Consider the following 23,828-nt stretch of genomic DNA (forward strand, 5'->3'; position numbering starts at 1 on the left):
AAATCAAGAAATAGAATCACTTTCAGATCAAGGGGGTTGCTGTGAAAACTTCCATAAAATAGTGGATATGCTATACATCAAAAATGTATCCTACAACACCCATATATCACAAGATAAAACAACGTAATCCTGTCTGTTTACTTCCTAACTTGCTGATGTGGGAACTTGTGGCATTGTCTTCAGATGACAAAATTGCTGACAAAAATGCTAGGTTTTCATTTTTTTTAATTTAGGGGGAAAAAAGTGGAGTGAAGAGGAAGAACAATGATACTCCTGAGATGCATGCTAGAAACCTAAAATTTAAGATTTTAACATGATTATTTAAACTTTGGGACCATCATGCAGGAGTAGATAAAAGAGTAGAGCAGGGATTTCTCTGGTTTTCCAGATGTTGATGAATTACAGATCTCAGCATCTCTAAATATGGATTATCTAGACTGGGGTTTACAGAAGTTGCAGTTCAGTGGACCACTAATTCCAAATTTGTTGAAAATGGGATATTAGTCCTTAAAAAAACTGCTGAGACTCGAAACTTGACTCATGTCATTTTCTCAGCTAACAATTTGTAAATGGAGCAAAAATTTTGACAAACAGAGTTCAATCTTGAGAATTATTATAAAGCCAAATAAGGTCAAAATTGTAAAACACAATTAAAATAATAAATAAATACATTTTTCTTATATCCAATTTGCCGTTTTAAACCCTGCAACGTGATAGGTTATTAACAGCAGGAAGAAAGCAAGCTCTAGCAATGGGGAATGCCTAAAATACCTAATAAAATTTAACTGGCATTCCATCTGTGTTCATTTTGTTGCCAAGGGATGGGAGCAAAGTCTTAACAACATCCCTCCTGGAATCACAGTTTTCATAAAACCCTAAATGCTTTTTTTCTTGAAACATTCTTCAGGGTTTGGAGAAATCCATAATCTGGAACTCATCAGAGAAAAACTAAACGGGATCCATAAATGTATTATGTATGTAATTTTGCTCCCTATAAGGATCTGAAAACTATAGCCTTTGGGGGTAGAAAAATGAAAACCACAAATCATGCTGTAAAGCAGTAAAAAAAAAAAGATTAATACATTGCAGTATGTTGGCAGGCAGATGATAGGCAGATGCAGATCTCATAGGCATCTAGCAAATTCTTGAAAGAGGAATATGTATATCACACACACAAAGACCTACACATACATACATGCACACACACATGAAAGTGACAAGTGGCAACAACATCAGGAAAAAGTATGAGAAGCTGGAGAAATACCAGGGCCTGAAAGAGGAACTGGAGAAGGTGTAGAAAGTAAAGGCTAAAGTGGTCCCAGTAATGGTAAGAGCACTGGGGGTTGTGACCCTTAAGGTAGGAGAGTGGCTCCAGCAGATCCTAGGAATAGTATCATAGCTCTCTGTCTAGAAGAGTGCAACACTAGGAAGAACTAAGATATTGTAAGGAACCACCAAATTCCCAGACTTTGGACAGAGGAAGGAAGGCAGGAAGGAAAAAGGAAGAAAGGAAAGGCCATCCATAAGAGTGAGAAGAGAATTTTTTTAGATATGTTCAATCATGTTCGAGATTACATGGCCAAATCCTTACAGTTTTCTTAGGAAGGTTTTTTTCAGTGGTTTGCCATTATCTTCTTCCTGGGACTGAAAACAACTGGCCCAAGGTCACAGCTGGCTTTGTGCATCAGGTCTTATTTTCAGGGGATGCCATCCACTGACTAATATCATTTGCGTGTGTCACCCCCGGCCTCCTTTTCATTGTCAGAGGCCTCAGGAACTTCTGTGGCTGGCAAGGCTTTCCTGAAGGCCTCTACAGCCAATAACCAAGCTCCAGATTGATCTGTGGCTCTGTTATCAGATATAGAGGCCTTCAGGAAAGCCTTGCCAGCCTTGCAGGCTGCAAAAGAAATGGGCTGGCAAGGCAGCTGTCAGGGTGTGTAAGGCCTGGCTACAACTGTCCAAAGGAAAGTAATAGGGCAGCTCCACCCTCCCATCCCCACCCTAGCTTAATTTTTACCCATGCACTCTGGAGTGGGCGGGATCTCAATTAGGACTTATTTTGCGGATAGGGCTTATATTGGGTTCATGTGTAAAAATTAAGCTAGGACTTACTTTCAGGATAGGTCATATTTTTGGGGAAATAGGATGGATCTTTCATTTATCTACCTACCTGTCAATCAATCATCAATCTACCTACCTGTCTCTGCTTGTCTGTCTATCCATCCATCCATCTGTATAATCTATCATGTATCTCTAGACAAATGATACAAATTTCCCTCCATTCCTAACTGCTGATGTTGCTTTTCCAGGTAGCTCTACTCATTCCTGAAAACTAAAGAATTTCCTTGCTCTTCCAAATTCAGCCCCAGCCTTCTGAAATGCAGGGATAAAAATGCCCCTACTGTGAAAATGCTCCAGAGTTCAATGTCTTCCAACACTATGGTGTCTAGTTAAGCACTGAAAGCAGCTTCCCTTTTGCGCTGAATTTCTCCACTTATTATAGCCATATGCCAAAGGAATCAGCAGCAATCATTTAATATATTATATACTGATATCCCACTGGTTCTGACACTGCTTACAGATGATGACATTTAATTTAAGGGAACTGCTAATAACGCTACTCTTAGTCCAAGTTAATGAGTTATTATGAGGGAGAGGGGCAGTACTATTTTTTAAATATAGTGTGCACCTATTTCCCAAGAATTAAGAATGTTAAGGGCCAAATGCTATGTAGTCAGTAGGGAGAAAATAGAGGTTTCTAGTATAACAGCTATATCTCAGCATGGAGAATAAAGCCAAGTTCACAGAAATACAACACTAATCTCCAGGAAGTGTCAGTTCTCTATTAGCAAAGCAATAGGAGCTTGGAGGTCTTCCAAAATTATTTTCTAGACAACCATTAAAATTCAACTTCTTCCACAAGCATTCCCAATTCTCAAGTATTTCCTAAGAATGTCTGCCTGTGTTGGCATTGTTAGCTAGATAGCCACCAGTCACCTCAAGCTATCAAAGGTGAGTTTCTTTAACTAGCTCTAAAAACATCAGTTAGTGTTTAGCAAGCTCTCAAATTGCACAAAATGTGCCCAGCTTGTTTCTAGCTGGTGAAGTATGTCTATGGCTATGGAGCTTCTTAGTCATCCAAGTCATAGTTGTCCCAAAGGTGCTTTTTCAAAAGTCAACTGGGTTTACTTTGTTTTTGCTTGAAGATGTTAAGTTTCTCATCAAAGAAGCTTCTTCAGTTCTGCTTGAATATGGAGAATGGAAGGAATTATACCCCTTGCAGTCATCTGGTTGTTAGTATTCCCTCTGAAAGTCGTTGGGTCCACTTGGAGATTTATTTTTGCTGTCAGGGTTACCTGAATAGTATGGGTTTGGGACTTTTCTGGAACTGCTGAAGGATTTCTGAATTGCTGAAAGTTCAAAGAAGGTTCCACTCTCATTTGCACTATTCAGATGACCCTGAAGACACAGAAAAATCTCCAAGTGGCCTCAATGACTCTCAGAGGGAGTACTAACAACCAAATGACTGCAAGGAACATAAATCCTTCCATTCTTCAGTTAGAACTTCTTGGATTAGAAGTGAAACATCTTCAAGGATAAAACAAAGAAAGTCCAGCTGCTTTTTGAAAAACACTTTTGTGATGAACTATGTAATCTTTATGTACAATTGTGATTATTCTAAGCAATCTAGATGGACCATTTTTTTCTCAATGATTATAAAGACTTCCTGGGTAGGTTATTATTATGATTTAGTACAACAGTAATGGAATTATATAATTATAGAGTAGCAAAGGGAGTACAAGGATCATGGAATCCATGCCTTGGGAAATGGAGAATCCACACTCTCCTTATGGTTCCACAAGAAACTTTATTGGTTTATTCTCTAGTTCTGATCTTCTCGCCTTTCTTTTTTTATTTAGCACATTGCTGTGGTCAGCTGTAATTGACTGGAGATGGAAGATCCTAGAAAAGTGTTCCTACAGGTAGTTCTTGACTTACGATTGCTTGCCTATTAACCATTTAAAATTGCTATGGACTCTCAAAATTGGACTTACAATCTGGATTTGATATTCTGATATCTGCCTCACATGTGGTCACATGACCACATTTTGAGTGCTAGGCAAATGACCAACATTACAGCCCATGCATTCACATGACCATGATTTACAAGGTTTTCATCAGAAACCAGTGTTTACTTTCAGTTTCCAGCAAAAAATGCCCCCTAGGAAATAATAGGTTTGCTTAATGAACATAGCGTTCACAACCATAGTGCTTGAATTGCAAAAAAAGGTCATAAGATTGGTTGTGCTCATGGTATGACCTGCTTTATGATCAACATGACTGAAATTGTGGGCTCAATTACAGTCGTAAATCGAGGAATCTTTTTATTGATGCACCGGAGAATGCAATTATATAGATGGCTCAAAAATCATTGGGACATGATGCAGAAAACAACAAAAAGCACAATGACAGTTAAAAAAAAAAGGTTAAAGAGAAATTTATATTAAAATGAAAGAAAGGACAATGAGCTCTTTGATGTCTATTACTTAAAGAGTAGCTTTACTCCTACTGGAAAGAGATCAAAGCATCTCGTATGATGCATTAATTTCATTTGGCATCCAAGGGGTGAACTGGCACTGAAAAGAGTCTTTGGCCCAGGTCCTGGTGAGTCTGGTCCCAAATTAAATCCCGACTTCTTGCAATTATTATTGACAACCATCTCATTACTGTTGGTAAGTTTCATGCCCAGCCTTCCGAAGCCTAGTCTCCATATCGTAATTACTAATAAAAGGAAATACAAGAAAGAGCACAGGGCAACTGTAATAGACCTGCCAATCACATGTCGGCACTCAAGACCCTGCACATTTATTCTGGCATTGCTCAGAAACACCCCAAGCACAACAGCTAAGGTTTACCTCTGTACCAATTATTCCATGGAGAAACACAAGGACATTTCTTCTAGAGGTGTAGAAATGCATTATAAATTAACAAGTACAAATTTGCCAGGTACTGAATTCTGTGTTTGTGTGTGTATGTTGAAAGGAACCTGAAGTACTACATGGGATATAGTTCTGGAGAAATCCATGGTTGTTTGTCCCAAAGGCGATTTTTCAAGAGGGAACTGGACTTTCTGGTTTTTCTTTGAAGATGTTTAGCTTTTCATCTAAGAAGCTTTTTCAGCTCTGACAGGACAGTGGGGAATGGAAGGATTTATATTCCTTGTAGATAGTTGGTCATTTGCATTCTTTTTAGAGAGTTTTGAGGCCACTTGGAAGTTTATTTGCATCCTCAGGGTCATCTGTGGTGCAAATGGGTGTGGATCCTTCATAAAACTGTTGGAAGGACTGTGTTGTAGATAGATGATGTTGTATCCCTCCCCCTCTGTTGAGAGATAGCTGTTCAGTTTTGACAAAGATGGCTTCTTTGATCCCTCTTTCAAACCTCTCTGTTCAAAATGTAGATTTTGCTATCTTCAAACGATGGCCTATGTCTTTTAAATGCAAATGGACTGCTGAATCTAGTCCTGATGGGTTGTTCTGTTATTTTGTGCCATGCATTTATGAAATAGCTATTTTGTTTCCCCAATGTACAAATCTGCACATGGCTCACTGCATTGTACTGCATATACCTTCCATTCCCCACTATCCCGTCAGAACTGAAGAAGCTTCTTGGATGAGAAGCAGAATGTCTTAAAAAAAAACCAGAAAGTCCAGCTGCCTCTTGTAAATGCACTTTTGGGACTATCATGACCTGGATGACAGAATCTCCATAGACATCCATTGTTGTTTGTTCTTCCCTACCTCAAATGGGAAAGCAGTTACAGACAGTCCTTGAATTATGACAATTGGGACCAGAACTTCAGTTACTAATTAAGATGGTATTTAAGTAGCTCACATCTGATTTTATAACCTTTTAGCTGCAGTTGTTGATTCACATGATTATTAAGCAAATCTGGCTTGCCTCATTGACTTGGGTGGGGGAATGAAGCTAGTAATAAGAAACATCCAAGACACTAGAATTTCATTACATTTACCTTGTGGGAAATGAATGTTTTTTAACTTTGTCAATCACTGCAGATACCTAAAACTATTTCTAATATGTTCGCTGAACCAATAAAATAAAATAAAATGCTGCCTAAAAGTGTACTCTGTATGCTTTGCATGTTAGGCCCAAAACCAAGAATGATATATGATGCTTCTTACAAAGCAGAGTAATCTAATGTTTCACACGTATAGTAGAGTTGTTCAAAACCGAGGACTCTACTATCTGCATCTACAATATACTCTGTGAACTATTAAGGAGGGGTTGTCTTCATCCTCTTTCTCTCACCATAATATCTGGCTGAGTTGCCTCTTCGCCCTGGATGCACCCTCCCCTCTTCCTGGGAGCCCACCATCATTCCTGAGATGCATCCCCTTCCTCTTGGGAATCCACCTCTTGACTAGGTGACCACCTCCTTCCTTCCTGCTGGGAGTTCACCACATTGGTGCTGAGCACAGAGAACACTCTACAATATGACAACTAAGCAATTGAATAAGATAGCTGGTAACATCCTAGTACTTAGTATTTGGTAATCCTGTAGGAAATAAATATATAATTCTGATACATAGTTAAGTACAATTTGTAGTTTACAATAAGCATCCCATTTCTACAACCTAGAACTAAGAAGTAATTTCCTGACATTGTTGGAACAATTAACCAAAGGAACGACTTGCCTCCAGAAGTTGTAAATGCTTCAATACTGGAAGTTTTTAAGAAGAGATTGGACAACCATTTCTCTAAAATGATCTAGGGTTTCCTGCCTGCATAGGAGGTTGGACTAGAAGACCTCCAAGATCCCTTCCAACTCTGTTATTCTATGCTATGCTATGCTATGCTATGCTATGCTATGCTATGCTATGCTATGCTATGCTATGCTATGCTATCCTTTTCTATTCTGTTCTGTTCTATTCTATTCTACTATATATTTATAATATTGTATAATAATACTATACATTTCCATATAAGAATGACCATCCAGCTCATAATTCTATTCTGATTACCTGAACTGAGTCAGGTGGTGCGTTACAAGTCCCAGTACTGCTCTTCCTTCTAGTGGGATATGAAAAGCAGAATTTTCTAAATACAAATTGTAGCCAAAGTTCATCCAATCAAGTATGTGACAGCAAAATCTCAGGGGGAAAAAAATCAGACAAGAACAGAAAATAACAGCATGGACTAATTTTAAAAAATGTCAAACATTCAGTAGAACAGAATGAAACCTACATTCTAAACTGTTATTTTTTTCCCAGTGCCTTTTAGGTGCAATTTCATATGCATTCTGTTTTTTTGTGTCATTTTAACATCTATTTTATTGTCAATGCTTTGCTGTTTAAAAGAGCTAGTCTGCAATCAGAATGACACATTGCTACATATTTCATATATCCTAATGGAAAACTTTGAAGATGCATATCTTTCAATACAGATGTTTAGTCTGGAATGTTTTGGTGGTAATGACAATGGGGCTAGGGATGAATACACTTTCCAAACACCCAACATTTACTTAAGAAGGTTGATGAGGCTCTAAAATCATAGAATTGGAAAGAGACTTTTAGTCTATCAGATCCATCAAACAGGTGTCTGCAAGAAGACCAAGCATGGTACAGGGAGACCTTGACTTACGACTACAATGGAACTTGCCCATTACTGTTTTAAATTGTGATGTCCATAAACAATTCATCAAATGACCAACCCAAGTTTGCATCTTTTTTGTAGCTGTGACTAAGTAAATCACCATGGTTGTTAAGCAAAAACCGCAGTTATTAAGCAAATTTATTGTTTGCTATATGTCAACTTTTATAGGTCACCAGCAAATTGTGATCACATGACTGTGGGATGGTGAGAATGATTGCAAATGCAGGTTGGTTGCCAAGCACCTAAATGCAATCATGTGATCTCAGGGGTGGAGGGTGGGAAGCCATTGTAACTTTGGAACCAGATCATACCTTTTTTTTGGGGGGGGGGGGGTTAACTTCAAACAGTCACTAAGTAATTAGTCATATATCAAGGACTACCTCAAATTAATAAAGTAAGTATTGTGATCCAATTAAACAAGACCCACTACTTACATACTTCAATAAAAAATTAAAATGCAAGTACATCTAAAGGGATTTGCACCATGACATTTCTACTTCTGCAACATCATTTTGACATAAGCTTGGTTTCTCCAAAAACCCACTTTGTTCAGTATAGGAATCCACATTAAAAGTTCACTGAAGATGGTGGTCCAGTCTCAGCTTGAACATGTCCACTAAAGGAAACCTATAATTTTATCTCATGTCCCCTCTCATTTACACCAAATTGTAAAGTTACAGTATGGATATAGAGTAGCTCTTCCAATGAACCTCTTTAGGATTTGTTCAAGCTTTGATGCTACAATTAGTTGTCATTAGCCACCCTGGAAAGCTTTGAAGACTGATAGAAATATATGTCAATTAAAAATGAGTAAAATCTCCAGGGGAAATCTCCAGGATTCTCCATCAGCTACCTCTCAAAGCCTCAAGGTAAGACTCATTTTCTGAGACAGAGAAAGGGATGAAAAAGTGTCAGCCAAGCAGCCTTGTATGCAGGAAACATTCATGAATACTAGTGCCATGAGAGAAAAAGATTTTCCTGCTGCATTCATCTTCTTTGATTAGAGAAGGATTGCGATACTGTACCACATATTGGCCAGAGTAAAGGGACAGAGCGTAACAACAAAACTGGCTCTTAAAATGCGATGGCTAAACAGGGAGAAAACAAGAGCTGTTAGATATTTCCATAGCAATACCAAGAAATTTTAGCACAAACATCCCAGGTTGCTATTGAAAGTCAAAGCATTGTATTGCTTTTCTTAGTTTATGCCATGGTGGTGCAGTGGTTAAAATGCAGTATTGCAGGCTGCCTCTGCTGGCTGCCAGCAGTTCAAATCTCACCTGCTCAAGATTGACTTAGCCTTCCATCCTTCCAAGGTTGGTAAAATGAGGATCCAGATTGTTGGGGGCGATATGCTGACTCTGTAAACTGCTTAGGGAGTGCTATAAAACACTGTGAAGCAGTGTACAAGTCTAAGTGCTATTTATGTGTATGTCTTAATGCAAGTTTAATAGTAGCAATGTTCACTATATTCAGCTTTTGATTATAAATTCGAAAGTGAATAACCTTTTTATGTCAGATATGGAAGAATAATTTCTGAGAAAAAGTTTGGCATCTGTCTTAGTGCTGTTCATTACCCCACAGCAGGTAACTCAAAGGAACGGTTACTCTAACCATTAATTAAAAAATAAATATCAGCACATACAGCAGTCTGATGCAAAAAAGTGACAAAAACTTGGTAGCTATTGAAATAAAAAACAAGAAAATATTGCTTTCTTTTTAATTAGTATATTGTGAAAACATGAAGAACATCCATAATATTTACTTACTCCAAAACAGTGACCAAGCTATCCAAAAGGATGCCATAATTCCTGGACAAGATCACAACTGAGCTGGGACAGCTTCAAGACTCTTGGGGAGCGATTGAAGACTATGTGCTCACAGGGAGGAATGCCTGTGTTGACTCCCACAAATACTATCCTTTTCTTAGAGTGTGGTATAGGGCACCATGAAAATGTTTTTAAAGGATATATTCACTAAACAAGTCCAATGACATTCTTATATCTTCATTCTGACACACTTCTAACCTAACAAAGCCCTCATAAAAAATGTATTGCAATCAACTTACCTGAATGAAACTAAGACACGTTTCTACAGCCAGAGTTGGGGAAGACTTTGCTCTTTTCAAGACGCCCCCCAGATGTCATTTTAATCAAGTGGGGAGTCTTACTTTACACCCAGCAATCCCATTGTGAAGCCGAACTCGATATCAACATGTGCTAGATGATAGCTGGCAATGATAGATGAGGGAAAGCATTGTTTTCATCTAACCATTTTTGGACGGTTCTGCTGGCACGAAGAAATTCTTTCAATCCATGTGTTATGCCAGTGTTATTACATACTGAAAAGACTTGTAGTGCTAGGGCACTTTGATGAGTATTTTCTACTATGGCAAAACCTCAATTTCCAAATCCGGTAACTATATTTTCTTTAACTCAAGGGTGGGGAGTCTGTCGCATCTCAGATGTTTCTGAATTAACTCTCTCTCAAGATGGCCCATACCAGCCAAAGTTCCTGGAAGTCTGAACTTCAGCAACATCTGGAGCACAACTGTACACAAGAACATTTAAGCCAAGTGATTTTCTATTAAGCTCTCGCATGGTCCCCAATAAGATCTGGGAACTCCATCTTACTCTGTGAAATATAATTCCAATTCTGGAATTATAAGGGGAATAAGGGAAACCTGCAATGAAAATTGCATTGACTATATTTGCCTTGAGTGTGGTATAATCTGGGGTTTCATGATGGGAGGAATGAAATGTCACTTTTTATGTCACTTGTGAGGAGAAACTGGCCAAAGGGAAATCCCTTCTAAAACTTAGCAGTATTTATCTAGTTTTAGATGAGATTCCTGTCTATGGGTGAGCAACAATAAAGATGCCCCTCAGATCAGCTCATTAAGTTGTTTTTGGTTCCTTGTGTCTGACAAGTGTTTAAACAAATGAAAAAGTAGGCATACATTTAATAGCTAAATATATTAACTAAATAAAGCGAATTATCTTATAGACTGATATTGATATAGTATACAGCACACATTACATTTATTAATATAAACATTAATACATTGAGATATAACACTGGTTCTGGCCCTATCTATAAAATAGATGATAGCAAGCATGTGAAAAGCAAAGGTGTTTTTTTAAAAAAAAAAATTGACTCCCTTGTTTATTTCCTTCTTTTGCTATCGTTTGAAGTAAGACATCTACATAGCAAGATTCCTTATTTGGGGTAAGTAATGTTCCTTGTTTTGTCTTTGATTAATTTCAGATTTACCAGCCAGCTGCCTAGATCAATTGGACTAGCCAAATTCCCATGGGGAAAGGGGTTCCTTGGCTATTAAAGGGGCTCGGTCACAAATCAGCTATAGTAGTGTTTGTTCCATTCCAAGAGGAAAGACAACATGAGAAGCTTGTCTGGCAGATTTATTGATTACATTTCACCAGTGACCAGCAAGAAGCAAACACTCTGAAAATCCCCAAAGGTGATCATTAGCACTGAGTAACTGTCACTAAACATTAGCACCAGCAGCAGACTGGAGCAAAGGCAAAAAAAAAAAAAGAAGCACAATAATTTAAAGGCAAGATTATCTCTCTCAAGAGAGAAGAGAAAGTCCACTTGCATTAGGCGATGCTCTTTGCAGGAAGTAAAGTGGAGTGACACAACGGCTTGATGCATCTTTATGTAAAGCAACATTACACAGATCAGGCAGTTCTCACTCCTGATCACCAAACAGACCCAACCCTCTCGTCATATATACATTACAGTTAACAGAATGCAAAAATTGGGATCTGGCCCAACTCTGCAAAGTCAAGCAGATATTGCTTACTGATCTCACTGTTAGTTAAAGCCATGTCAATGAAGGAACCATTTCGAGGAGAAACAGCTGTATTACAACAGAATAGATTGACCGTTGTATCTTTTAAAGACAAAGAAATTATGACATTAGTATTTATGAACTACAGTGCACTTCCTAGAGATATTAAACATTATTCTAGTTCAGGGGTGTCAAACTCGATTTCATTGAGGACTGCAACAAGGTTGTGTTTGACCTTGGAGGGTTGGAGTGGATGTGGCCAGGATGGGTGTGGCAAGCTTGATGCCACTCATGTTGGGAGTGCCAGTGGTGGCCCGCAAAAATGGCTCCCGAGCTCCGTTTTCAACTGTGATGGCTTCCTGCAACCTGTGCCAGTGAAAATGGAGCTAAAGAGGGCCACCTGTGGCCCTCCTGAGCTCCATTTTAGGCTGCAACAGGTTTCTGCAACCATCTGCCAGTGAAAACACAGCTCAAGAAGCTGCCCTCTGTCCTCCTGAGATCCAGTTTTGCTGACAGAGGCATCACAGGCTGGTCCTTTGCTGTTTCCAGGGCAGCCTTGTCAGCCAGATCTAAGCATTCTGTGGACCAGATACAGCCCATGGGCCTTGAGTTTGACACTTCTGTTCTAGTTGGTGAAAGGCCATTTAGATGGTGGTACTTAACTGATCTTGGCTAACCTCACACAAGGTAAACAGGATCAGAGCCAGTTTAATACTGAGACTGGAATTAGCCAGGAAATAATAGGTATATAAGCTCTTGAAAAACACGCAAGAAAGTAGCAGAAACCTATTTTTGTCTCATTGTCAAGAAATGTACTGTATGTAGCTTATAAGATCTCCTTGAAAGAGACTTTACTTTCAAAAAATAACTTGGGGAAAGTAACTATGATATAACTATGATGTCAGAGGGCCTCAGAACACTAGAATAAATTATTATATAAGAAGTACTGTATTTACTTCTTAAGGAATTATATCAATTCATCAGAGCAACTATCTAATGGGTCATCTAGGTTTTGCCACAGGTGAGTATATTAACCCTTGTAGCAGAATAACAGCAAGAGATGAAAACGAACAATTCACTTCATTTCATGGGAAACATATTCTCCACCCAATGTTTTATTCTGGAGATAGACAGCAGGGAGCTAGCTAGTGGTTGTCCCAAAGGCATGTAATAAGCTTCAGAAATGTAACATGAGTCTTTCTAGTTTTGCTTTTCATGATAGATTAGTACACATATTAATGTGTGTATGGTCGAATAGTGATATGGTGACATGATAGGATTCAATCTAAAAGAAAAGCAATGGATAGTTGGAAAGACAGGTTTTTTTATTAAAGAAAAAAAGAACTTTGGGATTTTACTTAATTTTGTTTGCATGATGATGATAGTGATGTCAATTTCTACTCTGCCCAATAACCATGCTTCTCAGGATCAACATAATATAAGCAGCCCCCTTCTACTGAACTGTGTTATACCAGTTCATTCAGAATCACCACCTGCAAATTGACCATGGATAAGTCATTTATAGTTACGTTGTTTGTGACAATGAAGGAAAGAGGAAGAAAGTGGGTGAGAGTACTTATGCACTTCTGCTTCTAGTTGTCACCACATAAGCATAAAAGCTTCCTTCTCTTCTGTTTTTCCTTAAATGACAGAATATACACAGTGCACACGGAAAGATGATTCCAAAGCTATTTTTCAAGCTGTTTTCTTCTCCCCACCTTAAGCTAACAGGTGATCTGTCTTTGGCGTCCATGTGCCATTGCTTCAGCCAAAAAAAAAGTTTTAAATTTTTCCTTCATTCTTAATTGACATTGCTCGGGCTGCCAAATGAAAATGCTTCAGTGGCTAGATGGATTGTTAATGTTGCCAATCCTAAAAAGAAAAGGAAAAAGGGAGAAAAGAGAAAACATTCCCAGGACAGGATGAAGTGAGCTTTCTTGCTATGAAGGTTTGCAATGACTCCAACAAACAATAATTTAACCTTCATCTAAGGCTACAAACAAATTAAAGGACTCTCAAAGAGAGCCACAATGAGAAAAGACAGTTCAAAATTAACTCAAAAGGCAAGGATCATATACACAAAAATGTCTATAGACCAAATGGCTGCAGGTAAATTTCAACCTTTTGAAGTAGTCTAGACTCTAGACAAGAAGAACAAATCATGAACATTAATACTACATTCATTGTAAAAATCTTGCAAGTCTGAAAACATTTTGCTCTTCCTTTATGTTTGGTTTCCAGAAAACTAAGGAAGGTGCCTTCTGAAATATTTCCCATACTCCTTTTTTTTTCGGTGGGCTGAGAAACCTTTTGCATGATGTTCGTCTAGCCTTTGTCACTTCCTCCTGCCTCCCAAGGCCATTCCCAGATCAAGCCAATCACATTTAGAAAAGACAATCTTTGGTAGAATTCTGGATTTATCAACTTCTCTAACCAATTTCCCCGTTACAAAGTGCAGCTCACTCTGAATGTTCATGCCTGTGTCCATAACTGTGTGAATGAAGGAATAAAGATAAAGAAGGTTATCTTTGAAGGATCATCACATTCCTTGGGTATCCACATGAACACTATTCATGTTCTACCATCAGAGATAAGGTAGATGATAATTTCTAAAAAAAACATTTTCTACTGTGGGCCTCAGTTGAGGAATGCCTTCCCCAGAGAGACAAAATTTCTGCTTGTTTTCTTGATATCTCAGTAACACACATTTTTTTTCCCCATAAAAACATCCCACGATAATTCTAACGTATGATTTTTCATTCTCTTAGCCCCAAACCACCAGGCCACAATTGCCTGCTGACTGTGGGTGCAGAGAAATGTACCCAGAAATAGTATAAGCCAGTACAAAAGGAATGGATAATTTATTATAGATTCATTATTTTGCCTGCATTCTCTTGTTCTGAAATTGTAGCTTACAATCCTAGAAGACCCTGAACCAAGCAGTAAGTTTTAAGCAAGGATTTCTTATCCAGCAAGAATACCAGTCTGTGGTGGAGGTTCTTTCAATCCTCTACCAAAATGGAAGTTTAGACAGAGGTAAATAGGAAATCAACTGCTCCCTTCCCAACCAGTAGTTTCCAATAGAAAAAGGAGTAAAAAAAACCCCCTGTACTACATATGTTTCCCACTGAGGAATGGAATATTCATGTTGATAAGAATTTTCATGCTCAACTCATCCTCTTCCTATTTCCTTTTTGCCCCCTTTCTTTGTCCTAGTTTTATAATGGTATGGAGGTGAAGGTCTCCTTCACCCATTACACATCACTAAACTATCACCCAGTGGTAGAAAAGAACATATCCCAAAGATCTGAGAAGAACCTGCAAAAGAAAATCCAAAATACAAGTATTTTGTGCTTAATATCCACTCATTTAGTGACCATTACAATGATGCTGAATGAGGAGGATTTACAATGGGTCCATACAGCTGCCGCTGTTGAAGCATTCCTCCCTCCTAACGGTCTCATGATCATTAGGTGCTTGGCAACTGGATCAAAATTGCAGTTCTGCCAAGCAAAGCCAATGAAGAAGCTGTCAGGAGGTAGAACTGTTGATCATGTGACGCGGGTAGTGGTGCTGCAACCTTGCAAGATTTACTTAACAGCAGTGACTGAGACTGTCATAGGTTGGTCCAGTCATGTGACATTGTGCCGTATGACTGAGTTACTTAGTAATAGATTCCCAGTTCCAAAACAAAGATTTCCTACTCTCTTCACTCAAGGAATACCTTGGTAAGGAACATTAATCCCAAAGATGCATTGAGATGATGTATCAGGTCTTAATGCATTTTGATTCAGGCTGAAGTTTTGGAAGTCTTCCCATAGTTTTATTTCCTTCTTTCCTCTTTTCCCTATCTTTAGTTCCCAACATTGGAATTAAGCTTCGGAGAAAAACGGGCTCAAGAAAAATATGAATCTATATATTTTGCAAAGAGCAAATATTTTCTGGAACCCTTAATCGAGGAGTTTGAGCTGATTCTGAACTCCCCCTCCTTTCAAAACTCCCCTCCTTTGAAAGAGGAGGAAGAAAAATGCTATCAGCAAACATTTGCAACTCTCTATGTATATTGTCTATACCCCCTTATATGTTTCCATACAGTTCTGAGGTATTGGCAATTATTATTTAAGTCAAAAGGGAAAAAGAAGAATAATTTACACCATCCATCATTGTTTCCTTGTATGAATAAATTACAAGATACCGTAGCAAATCAATTGTGGGGAAAGAAACAGCCCATGCCAAACACTGTGCTTATGTGTATAATTTCCTTAATGTTTTCCATCCTCATATATCAAAAAAACAGAATGAATTTGGCAAACCTGATGCAGGAGAAAGCTCATTATGCCAAAGTCTTGCAGCCAGTCCACATAATAAGAGAAAAAAGGGGAATGTCTAATCCTCCAGAAGTAGCAATAAGATCTTTGGGGCCTGATTGTCCTTCCCAATTTCTTTTACCAAAGTGTAGAAAATAACCTCTTATGTGATGAGATTTAGAACTCACAATTTCACAGTTCATGGTTTGTCTAGGAACTTTCTTAAGCAATGGCTGATTCAAACCAACTCGTGGCCATATGTGAAAAGCTGCCTTCTAACAGATCAGATTTTCCATTTAAACCAGTATTGCCAAGAGACTGAGAAATAAAAAGAATTTTCCCACCCCTTGCCTGAACTTGTTTAAAACACTAAAGAAGCCAAGGATTACTTTTGAAGGAAATATGTCCATTTCTGTCACGCTGCAGTCACTACCCATGATGCATCAGTGGAATCCCACCCCTGCCAAAATTTTGAAGTGCGAGATTCATAAAAACTATAAGATAATCTCTAAAATGAACTTAACCTTGTGAAAAATGCACGTTATCTTTCCTAAAATTCAGGAATAATCTTAGTCTAGCTGTATGAATGACCCAGATTCACATGCTTGGCATGATTCTCCACTAAAGCATCTCATTCGCCACAGAATGTCCTATTGTCTCTTGCCATCAAAAGTTGCCGATCCCAGTTAGTATGAAAGATACATTTTGTCAAACAGTATTTCTCAACTTTGACCATTTTTATGATGTGTGGACTTCAACTCCCAGAATGCTGACTGGGGAATTCTGGGAATTGAAACACACTTTAAAGTTGACATGGTTAAGAAACACTGTTCAAGAGTCTTTACTAGACTTTACAGCATATTTTCTTTGTTCATATACAACACTACTTCTACCTTTGAAATCTGAAGAGAAAAACTCCAGAGATGACTCCATTTTGTCAAAATACAGCAATCTCATGATTTACAGTGAGGTTATACTCTTTCCAACCATCTCCTACATATTTCCTGCTACATACTAAATCATACACCACATGTACATTGAAATTCAGTGATAATTTATGCAAGGTGTATCAGTTAATATTAATCAACTATTAGGCATGCTCAATTTTGAGTTCTAGGGATATTTTATGGCTCCTTAGAACAATAGGTTATTTCCTGTTTTTCAGTTCAGTTTGCCTTTCCTGTTACCTCATTCAGTTATCTTTCCCTAGCTAGCCATCTTCTCTTGCAACTGTTTTTACAGCTTGTATTCTTCCTTTTCCCACTCTGAAGACCCAGCTAATAGACACCCAGTGTCTATCTTACAAGCTGCCTTCGTACTACCATTTTCTCATTCCTATCCATTGTAGTTTCTCTGTCATGCTTGTTTCTCCACTCAGTAAGCTTCCACTATACAACAGGTTCAATTTTAAATTATTCTTTCAATATTAAATTTTGAAGACCATTCACTTTTTCCTATCACCTGGTACTCAACTGCTTTGAAACTCATCGAATTTGATACTTAACACATTTTGATGTGAACATTTTGTCCTGGTGCTCATTGTTTGCTTGGTACTCAGTACATAAGCTAGAACTTGTTCATATTGTCTGTCTTGTGATTCACTACATTATTCCTTAGGGGAAAAAATTGTTTAGTACTTATCATTTTTGCTACTCATTGTGCTTTCTGGAACCAATTAATGATGAGCACTGAGATATTACCATACGAGATTTACAATGTAGAAGTGCCCCAGACATTTTTCTCTTCTACAAGGTACCTTACCTTCAACTGCAGGCAGAAATAATAATCTAGCAACACTTTTTGTTGAGAAAATTTGCACTGATTCTTCTGTTGTTTTAAGAAACCGCAGAAAAACCTGACTAAAAAAGAGAAATCATTCCAAAGATAATTGTATATACACTCCATAATTTGAATCATTTTCATATGAAGATTACATTGCTGTAATTTTATAAAGTGAAAAAATTGTATTTTTTTTTTAAAGAGAGCCCTATTTTTTATATTAACCACCAATAAATTACAACCAGGAAGTTAGTCCATTTTCCACATAATGGAAGCTCATTCCGAAGACTTACCATGTGGTGTTTCTGATTGTGTGGAGAGGCGGTGATCTGTGGCATCCAGCCATGTGCCAAACTGGGTGTTACAACGCTCCTGCAATCGATGTGAGATTCTGGGAAGCAGGGTATGAACCCATCCTGAATTCTCTGCTGTTGAACAACAATAACAACAAAATATCTTATTACTGTAAGATAATAAATATTCAATCTTATAAAGGTGCTTTTTCAAGAGGCAAACGGACTTAAATGATTTCATAAATGATTTTATAGGCACTAATTCAAATAAAAATCAGAAAGTCCAACTGCCTCTTGAAAAAGCACCTTTGGGCCAACCATGACCTGGATGACTGAGAAACTCCATAGACATCTAATCTTACAGAAAAATAGCTGTAGCAATAGCAATTCAGCTTATACACTGCTTCATAGTGCTTTACAGCACTTTCTGAATGGTTTACAGTAAAGAAGCATTTTTTTTTTGCATATTGCCTCTAACAATTTAGATCCTCATTTTATCAACCTTAGAAGGATGGAAGGCTGTGTCAAACTTTAGTCCCATCAGGACTGAACTCCAGGCTGTGGGCTGAGTTTGCCTGCAATTCTGCATTTTAACCACTGTGCCACCAGAGCATGTAAAATACATTAGTAAGCTTTCTTTTACTTACTTTTTTCTTATGTTTTTGTATCATAACTCTAATTTTCTCTTGTTTCTAAGTTATTTTATCTCATATACATCACAGTCTGTGGCTGGAAAAGTTCTGGCTGAGTTTTTATAGGGGCACAGATTGTTCAAGTTGACATAGTCGATATCAAAGGTTGGAAGCTGACATAGATAATAGATTATGAGAGAATAAGTGTTCATGTGGACTAACATGAAAGAAAGAAAACTAATCCAATAATCAAAACAATCAAAATTACACTTTTTTCTCTTTTGAGCACAAAGTCTAGAAACAGCCTCTAAGTAGAAACAAAGCTAGATACATTCTTTTCCTAAATTAAGATAATTAATTTTGTTCTCTCTGCCAATTCTATCCCTTTTCCCATCCATTCTTCCATAGTGGGAATTGACATATCTTTCCATTTTGGCATATATAAAATTCTTACTGAAATTGTTTAACATAGATGATAACAAAGTTCAATTTTCCCTCAAGATGCTTATCCAATAGTGCTAACAGGAAAACTAATAAAAATCTGAATACAACATTTTTTCTCACCCATCCTATAAGCATCTAACTATCTGGATGGAGGAATCCTGCTACAATTGTGCTGTAGATAATCTGATAATGAGTCCAATAAACAGTAAGACTAAATTTCACCTGCTAGGCTTGAAGTTTCTAACTTGCTCTTCCTTGTCAAAAGGAAAAATTGTTCACTCAGTATTAGCTTGCAAGTAATCAGAGTTTCAAAAAGGATGTTGGGGCAATTCTCACCATAATTAAATTAAATGCAAGTGTGACTCTAAGCAGGTGGCAGCTTTGATTTGAAATACAGTTTACTGTGAGATAGTAAAAAGTGAAGGGTTGACACCAAAGGGAATTAAAGGACTGATTTCACTTATTGGAGTACATTTATTTCAACCCTACATCCATTAAGGGCACTATACTGACAGTGCACGCAAACCTTTTAAACTGAGAAATTGTAGGTTCCATGAATTCTAAGGGGTTAGCTTTGTCATTATGCTGATATAGAAATTCCAGGAAGCAATCGATTTGAAGAACCCTTCATCACTTCACTCTTACTAGATAAAAAGATACATACTTCAGTGCTAAAACAGAAACCAGAAGGCATGAAGGCTCTGGATTGATAAAGAAAAAAGAATATCAAAACAAAAGACATTGTAGCAGTCATGGATGAAGGCATACCAATTAGCAATGAAGCATCAAGAGCTTCCCTCTTAGAAAGTTTATAGGAAATTAAAACTGGGCCTTCATAACTCATGGTTCAGTAGAATGTATCATAATCTTTCCAACACCTCTTGGAATTGCATGAATAGGACACTTAGCAAATCTTTGATGGTCTCCATTTAAAAGTTGCCCTAGCTTAAGAGAAGGTTTTTTACATACATCTTCTGTTGTGTATATGTCAATGAGTAGATAAGATTTTGGGAACAGAACCAGAGAGATTCATCTATGGAATCTCACTGGGGGATGCTGGACCAATCAGTCTGTCACAACGCAGCCTATCTCAAAGGATTGCATGGGAGAAAGCAGTGATGGGATTCAGCCAGTTTGCACCACTTTGGGAGAACCAGTTGTTAACTTTATGAGCAGTTTGGTTGTTGGAAGAAATCCTTAGGGCAGAGAACTGGTTGTTTGAATCCCACCACTGGATTATTACAAAAGGCAGGATATAAATCTAATGAAGAAATAAAACTACACATACTCATTTATCACTTCCTCCAATATGAAAAAAATATTTTCTAGGAGATTGTTAAGTTGAAGCAACTCTCCACTTGAACATACATGGATTGCTATTACCACTTATTTGGGATGATCATTCATCTGATCCACACCTCCTGAGTTTTGTGATGTGATATCCTGAGCGGGTGGCTGTGATGTGACGTTCTGGGTTTTGGTTTGGGTCCGAGTTTGAGGCCTGGATATGTGTTCATGGCATGGGTCCATTTGCTTGGTTTGGGGGTCAGGGTGTGTGTGGCAGCTGGTGATGCAGCCATGGTCTGGTTTCTGGACGGCGGTTGTCTTTCGTCTATGGGATGGGTTTGGTTTTGAGTCTGGTAGTGGTGTCATGTGTTGTTTTGGGTCCGGTGTTGGTTTTCATGGCTGGGACTCGTTTGTTGGTGAGGGCTAGTTTCCAGATGTCTGGTAGGCGGGAGGCATCATCCCATTTATTCATGTTATGGGGGTGTTTCTCTATTTCGATGGCTTCCCTAATTATTCTCTTGTTGAAGTGTTCAGTATTGGAGATTAATTTGGTTCCCTCAAAATTAATTTCATGTCCTGTGGCTTTAAGGTGCTGGAAAAGGGAGGAAGTATTTTCTTCTTTTCTGACTGCGTTCTTTGTTCATGTATGGCTCGGAGGGGTTTGAAGTGGGTAGTGATGCAGCAAACCGACACCCACTATGAAGATGCAGCACGACCACGAACTCGAAGCCAAACAGCAAGATCACAGCTCACCAACTCAAATCCCCCAGCAACTAAGACTAACCTGAGCACAACCAAGCCCCCACCTGAACAGAACACGCCTCCAACCAATCAGAACACAGCCAAGCCCCCTACCAATGAGAACACACCCCCACCCAATCAGAACACAGCCAAGCCCCCACCCAATCAAGTCACACCCCATTAGCAGTTAAAAGGAAGAAGCAGCTGCAATCTCATCACTCTGAAGCAAGAGCCGAAGACAGAAGCCTGAAGATGATGAATGAGACTTCATCGAAACGTTGCCTAGATACTTCGAACCTTACGCGGGAGAAAACCCGAACAACCAAAGATCGATCGATCTATCTATCTATCTATCTATCTATCTATCTATCTATCTATCTATCTATCTATCTATCTGTATATATATATATATATATATATATTTGTTTTCTGAGGTTCTCATGGGTATTTATATGTGGATCTTTGGTTGTTGGGTTTTCTCCCGCGTAAGATTCGAAGTATCTAGGCAGCGTTTCGATGAAGTCTCATTCATCATCTTCAGGCTTCTGTCTCCGGCTCTGTGCTTCTCAGAGTAATGTGAGATTGCAGCTGCTTCCTCCTTTTAACTGCCAGTGGGGTGGGACTTGATTGGGTGGGGGCTTGGCTGTGTTCTGATTGGGTGGGGTGTGTTCTCATTGGTAGGGGTTTGGCTGTGTTCTGATTGGTTGGGGGTTAGCCGTGTTCTGATTGGTTGGAGCGTGTTCTGTTCAGGTGGGGGCTTGGTTGTGCTCAGGTTAGTCTTAGTTGCTGGGGATTTGAGCTGGTGAGTTGTGATCTTGCTGTTTGGCTTGAGTTCGTGGTCCTTCTGCATCTTCATAGTGGGTGTCGGTTTGCTTCATGTATGGCTCGGAGGGTTTGAAGTGGGTAGTGATGCAGCTGCCGTGCAGCTTCTGGTCCATGGTCGTGTCTCATCTTCTGAGTGGGCGGGAGTCTGTTTTCTACATGGAAGTGTGGTGGTGGCATCTTGTGTGGCTCTCATGGGTGTGGGTCTGGTGTCCTTCTTCATGTTGGGTACTCGTCTGTTCATGAGGGCAGGTTTCCAAATGGCTGGAAGGCGGGAGGTGTCATCTCGTTTGTTCATGCTGTGTGGGCGTTTTCTATCTCTATGGCTTCTCTGATTATTCTGCTGTTGAAGTGTTCGGTTTTGGCGATAGTTCTGGTATTTTGAAGAACATAAGAACTCAATCAAAAAAGAAGAAACGACCTCTTCCCTGGTCCAACACCTCAAAGCCACAGGACATGAAATTGATTTTAAAAATACCAGAACTATCGCCAAAACCGAACACTTCAACAGCAGAATAATCAGAGAAGCCATAGAGATAGAAAAACGCCCACACAGCATGAACAAACGAGATGACACCTCCCGCCTTCCAGCCATTTGGAAACCCGCCCTCATGAACAGGCAGTACCTAACATGAAGAAGGACACCAGACCCACACCCATGAGAGCCACACAAGATGCTACCACCACACTTCCATGTAGAAAACAGACTCCCACCCACTCAGAAGATGAGACACAACCATGGACCAGAAGCTGCACGGCAGCTGCATCACTACCCACTTCAAACCCCTCCGAGCCATACATGAAGCAAACCGACACCCACTATGAAGATGCAGAAGGACCACGAACTCAAGCCAAACAGCAAGATCACAACTCACCAGCTCAAATCCCCCAGCAACTAAGACTAACCTGAGCACAACCAAGCCCCCACCTGAACAGAACACGCCTCCAACCAATCAGAACACGGCTAACCCCCAACCAATCAGAACACAGCCAAACCCCCTACCAATGAGAACACACCCCACCCAATCAGAACACAGCCAAGCCCCCACCCAATCAAGTCCCACCCCCACTGGCAGTTAAAGGAGGAAGCAGCTGCAATCTCACATTACTCTGAGAAGCACAGAGCCGGAGACAGAAGCCTGAAGATGATGAATGAGACTTCATCGAAAGCGTTGCCTAGATACTTGAATCTTACGCGGAGAAAACCCGAACAACCAAAGATCCATATATATATATATATATATATATATATATATATATATATATATATATATATATATATATATATATATATATATATATATATATATATATATATATATAATTTTAAAAAGAAGTTTAGCAATAAAAGATAGAGGCCACATAAGAGGAGACAAAACATTTTTATTTTTTTCTACAGGATCCATTTCTAAATGGTATTGCTCATATACCTTTAGGAAAGAAATCACAACATACATAGTTCTCAACCCTTCTGCTATCTTTATAGCAAGATAGCAAAGTTGAAAAAAAGAAAAGGAAATAAAAAGTTACATGGAGCTTCATATCTGAATAAGGGATTTGACACTGTAGACACTACTGCATCTTTTTTACAGTTGTGTGAAATGGTGTAGGGTCTCCTGCTTGAGCAGAGGGTTAGGCTAGAAGACCTCCAAGGTACCTTCAAACTCTGTATTTCCATATCTCATATGAATATCACTTCACTTCATATGGCAACAGCAGTCCATAGAACTGTATCACCTTTTGCATTGTTTGCAATTGTGTTAGTGGAATGTAGAATCCCTGGGGAAGAACATAAATGTTCTTCACAGCCAAGTTCACACTTGGAGATCAACACTTGTGCTCTAATTATATGTGCAAGTTCTCAGATTGCTTTTGAACATGGATGACATAAAATTCCATGATACCGATACAAAAAAGATCTAGGAATATAACATGCTAGCAGCTATCTCTTTGAAAATGGACTTGGTATCTATGTTTGTATGTGCACATGCCCCAGGATTTATGACTTTATGACAATAAAAGCACATTGAAGTAT

General features: G+C 38.7%; 1 protein-coding gene across 5 annotated transcripts in view; it reads right to left on the minus strand.

Moving 5' to 3' along the window:
• ADARB2 (adenosine deaminase RNA specific B2 (inactive)) overlaps window positions 1-23,828 on the minus strand; it is a 489,405-nt gene that overhangs the window by 287,501 nt on the left and 178,076 nt on the right. For all 5 annotated transcript variants that reach the window (XR_015740138.1, XR_015740136.1, XR_015740137.1 and 2 more), the window contains exon 2: window positions 17,868-18,002. Coding sequence is in view for 2 of the 5 variants with exons in the window: in XM_087916598.1 (XP_087772724.1) it covers window positions 17,868-18,002 (135 nt within the window). In the remaining 3 variants the exon portion in view is untranslated. The remainder of the gene's footprint in view (window positions 1-17,867; window positions 18,003-23,828) is intronic.

Source organism: Pseudonaja textilis, chromosome Z (genome assembly GCF_049901715.1).
Source record: "Pseudonaja textilis isolate UNSWEBS1 chromosome Z, rPseTex1.2, whole genome shotgun sequence".
In the NCBI taxonomy this organism is placed as follows: domain Eukaryota; kingdom Metazoa; phylum Chordata; class Lepidosauria; order Squamata; family Elapidae; genus Pseudonaja; species Pseudonaja textilis.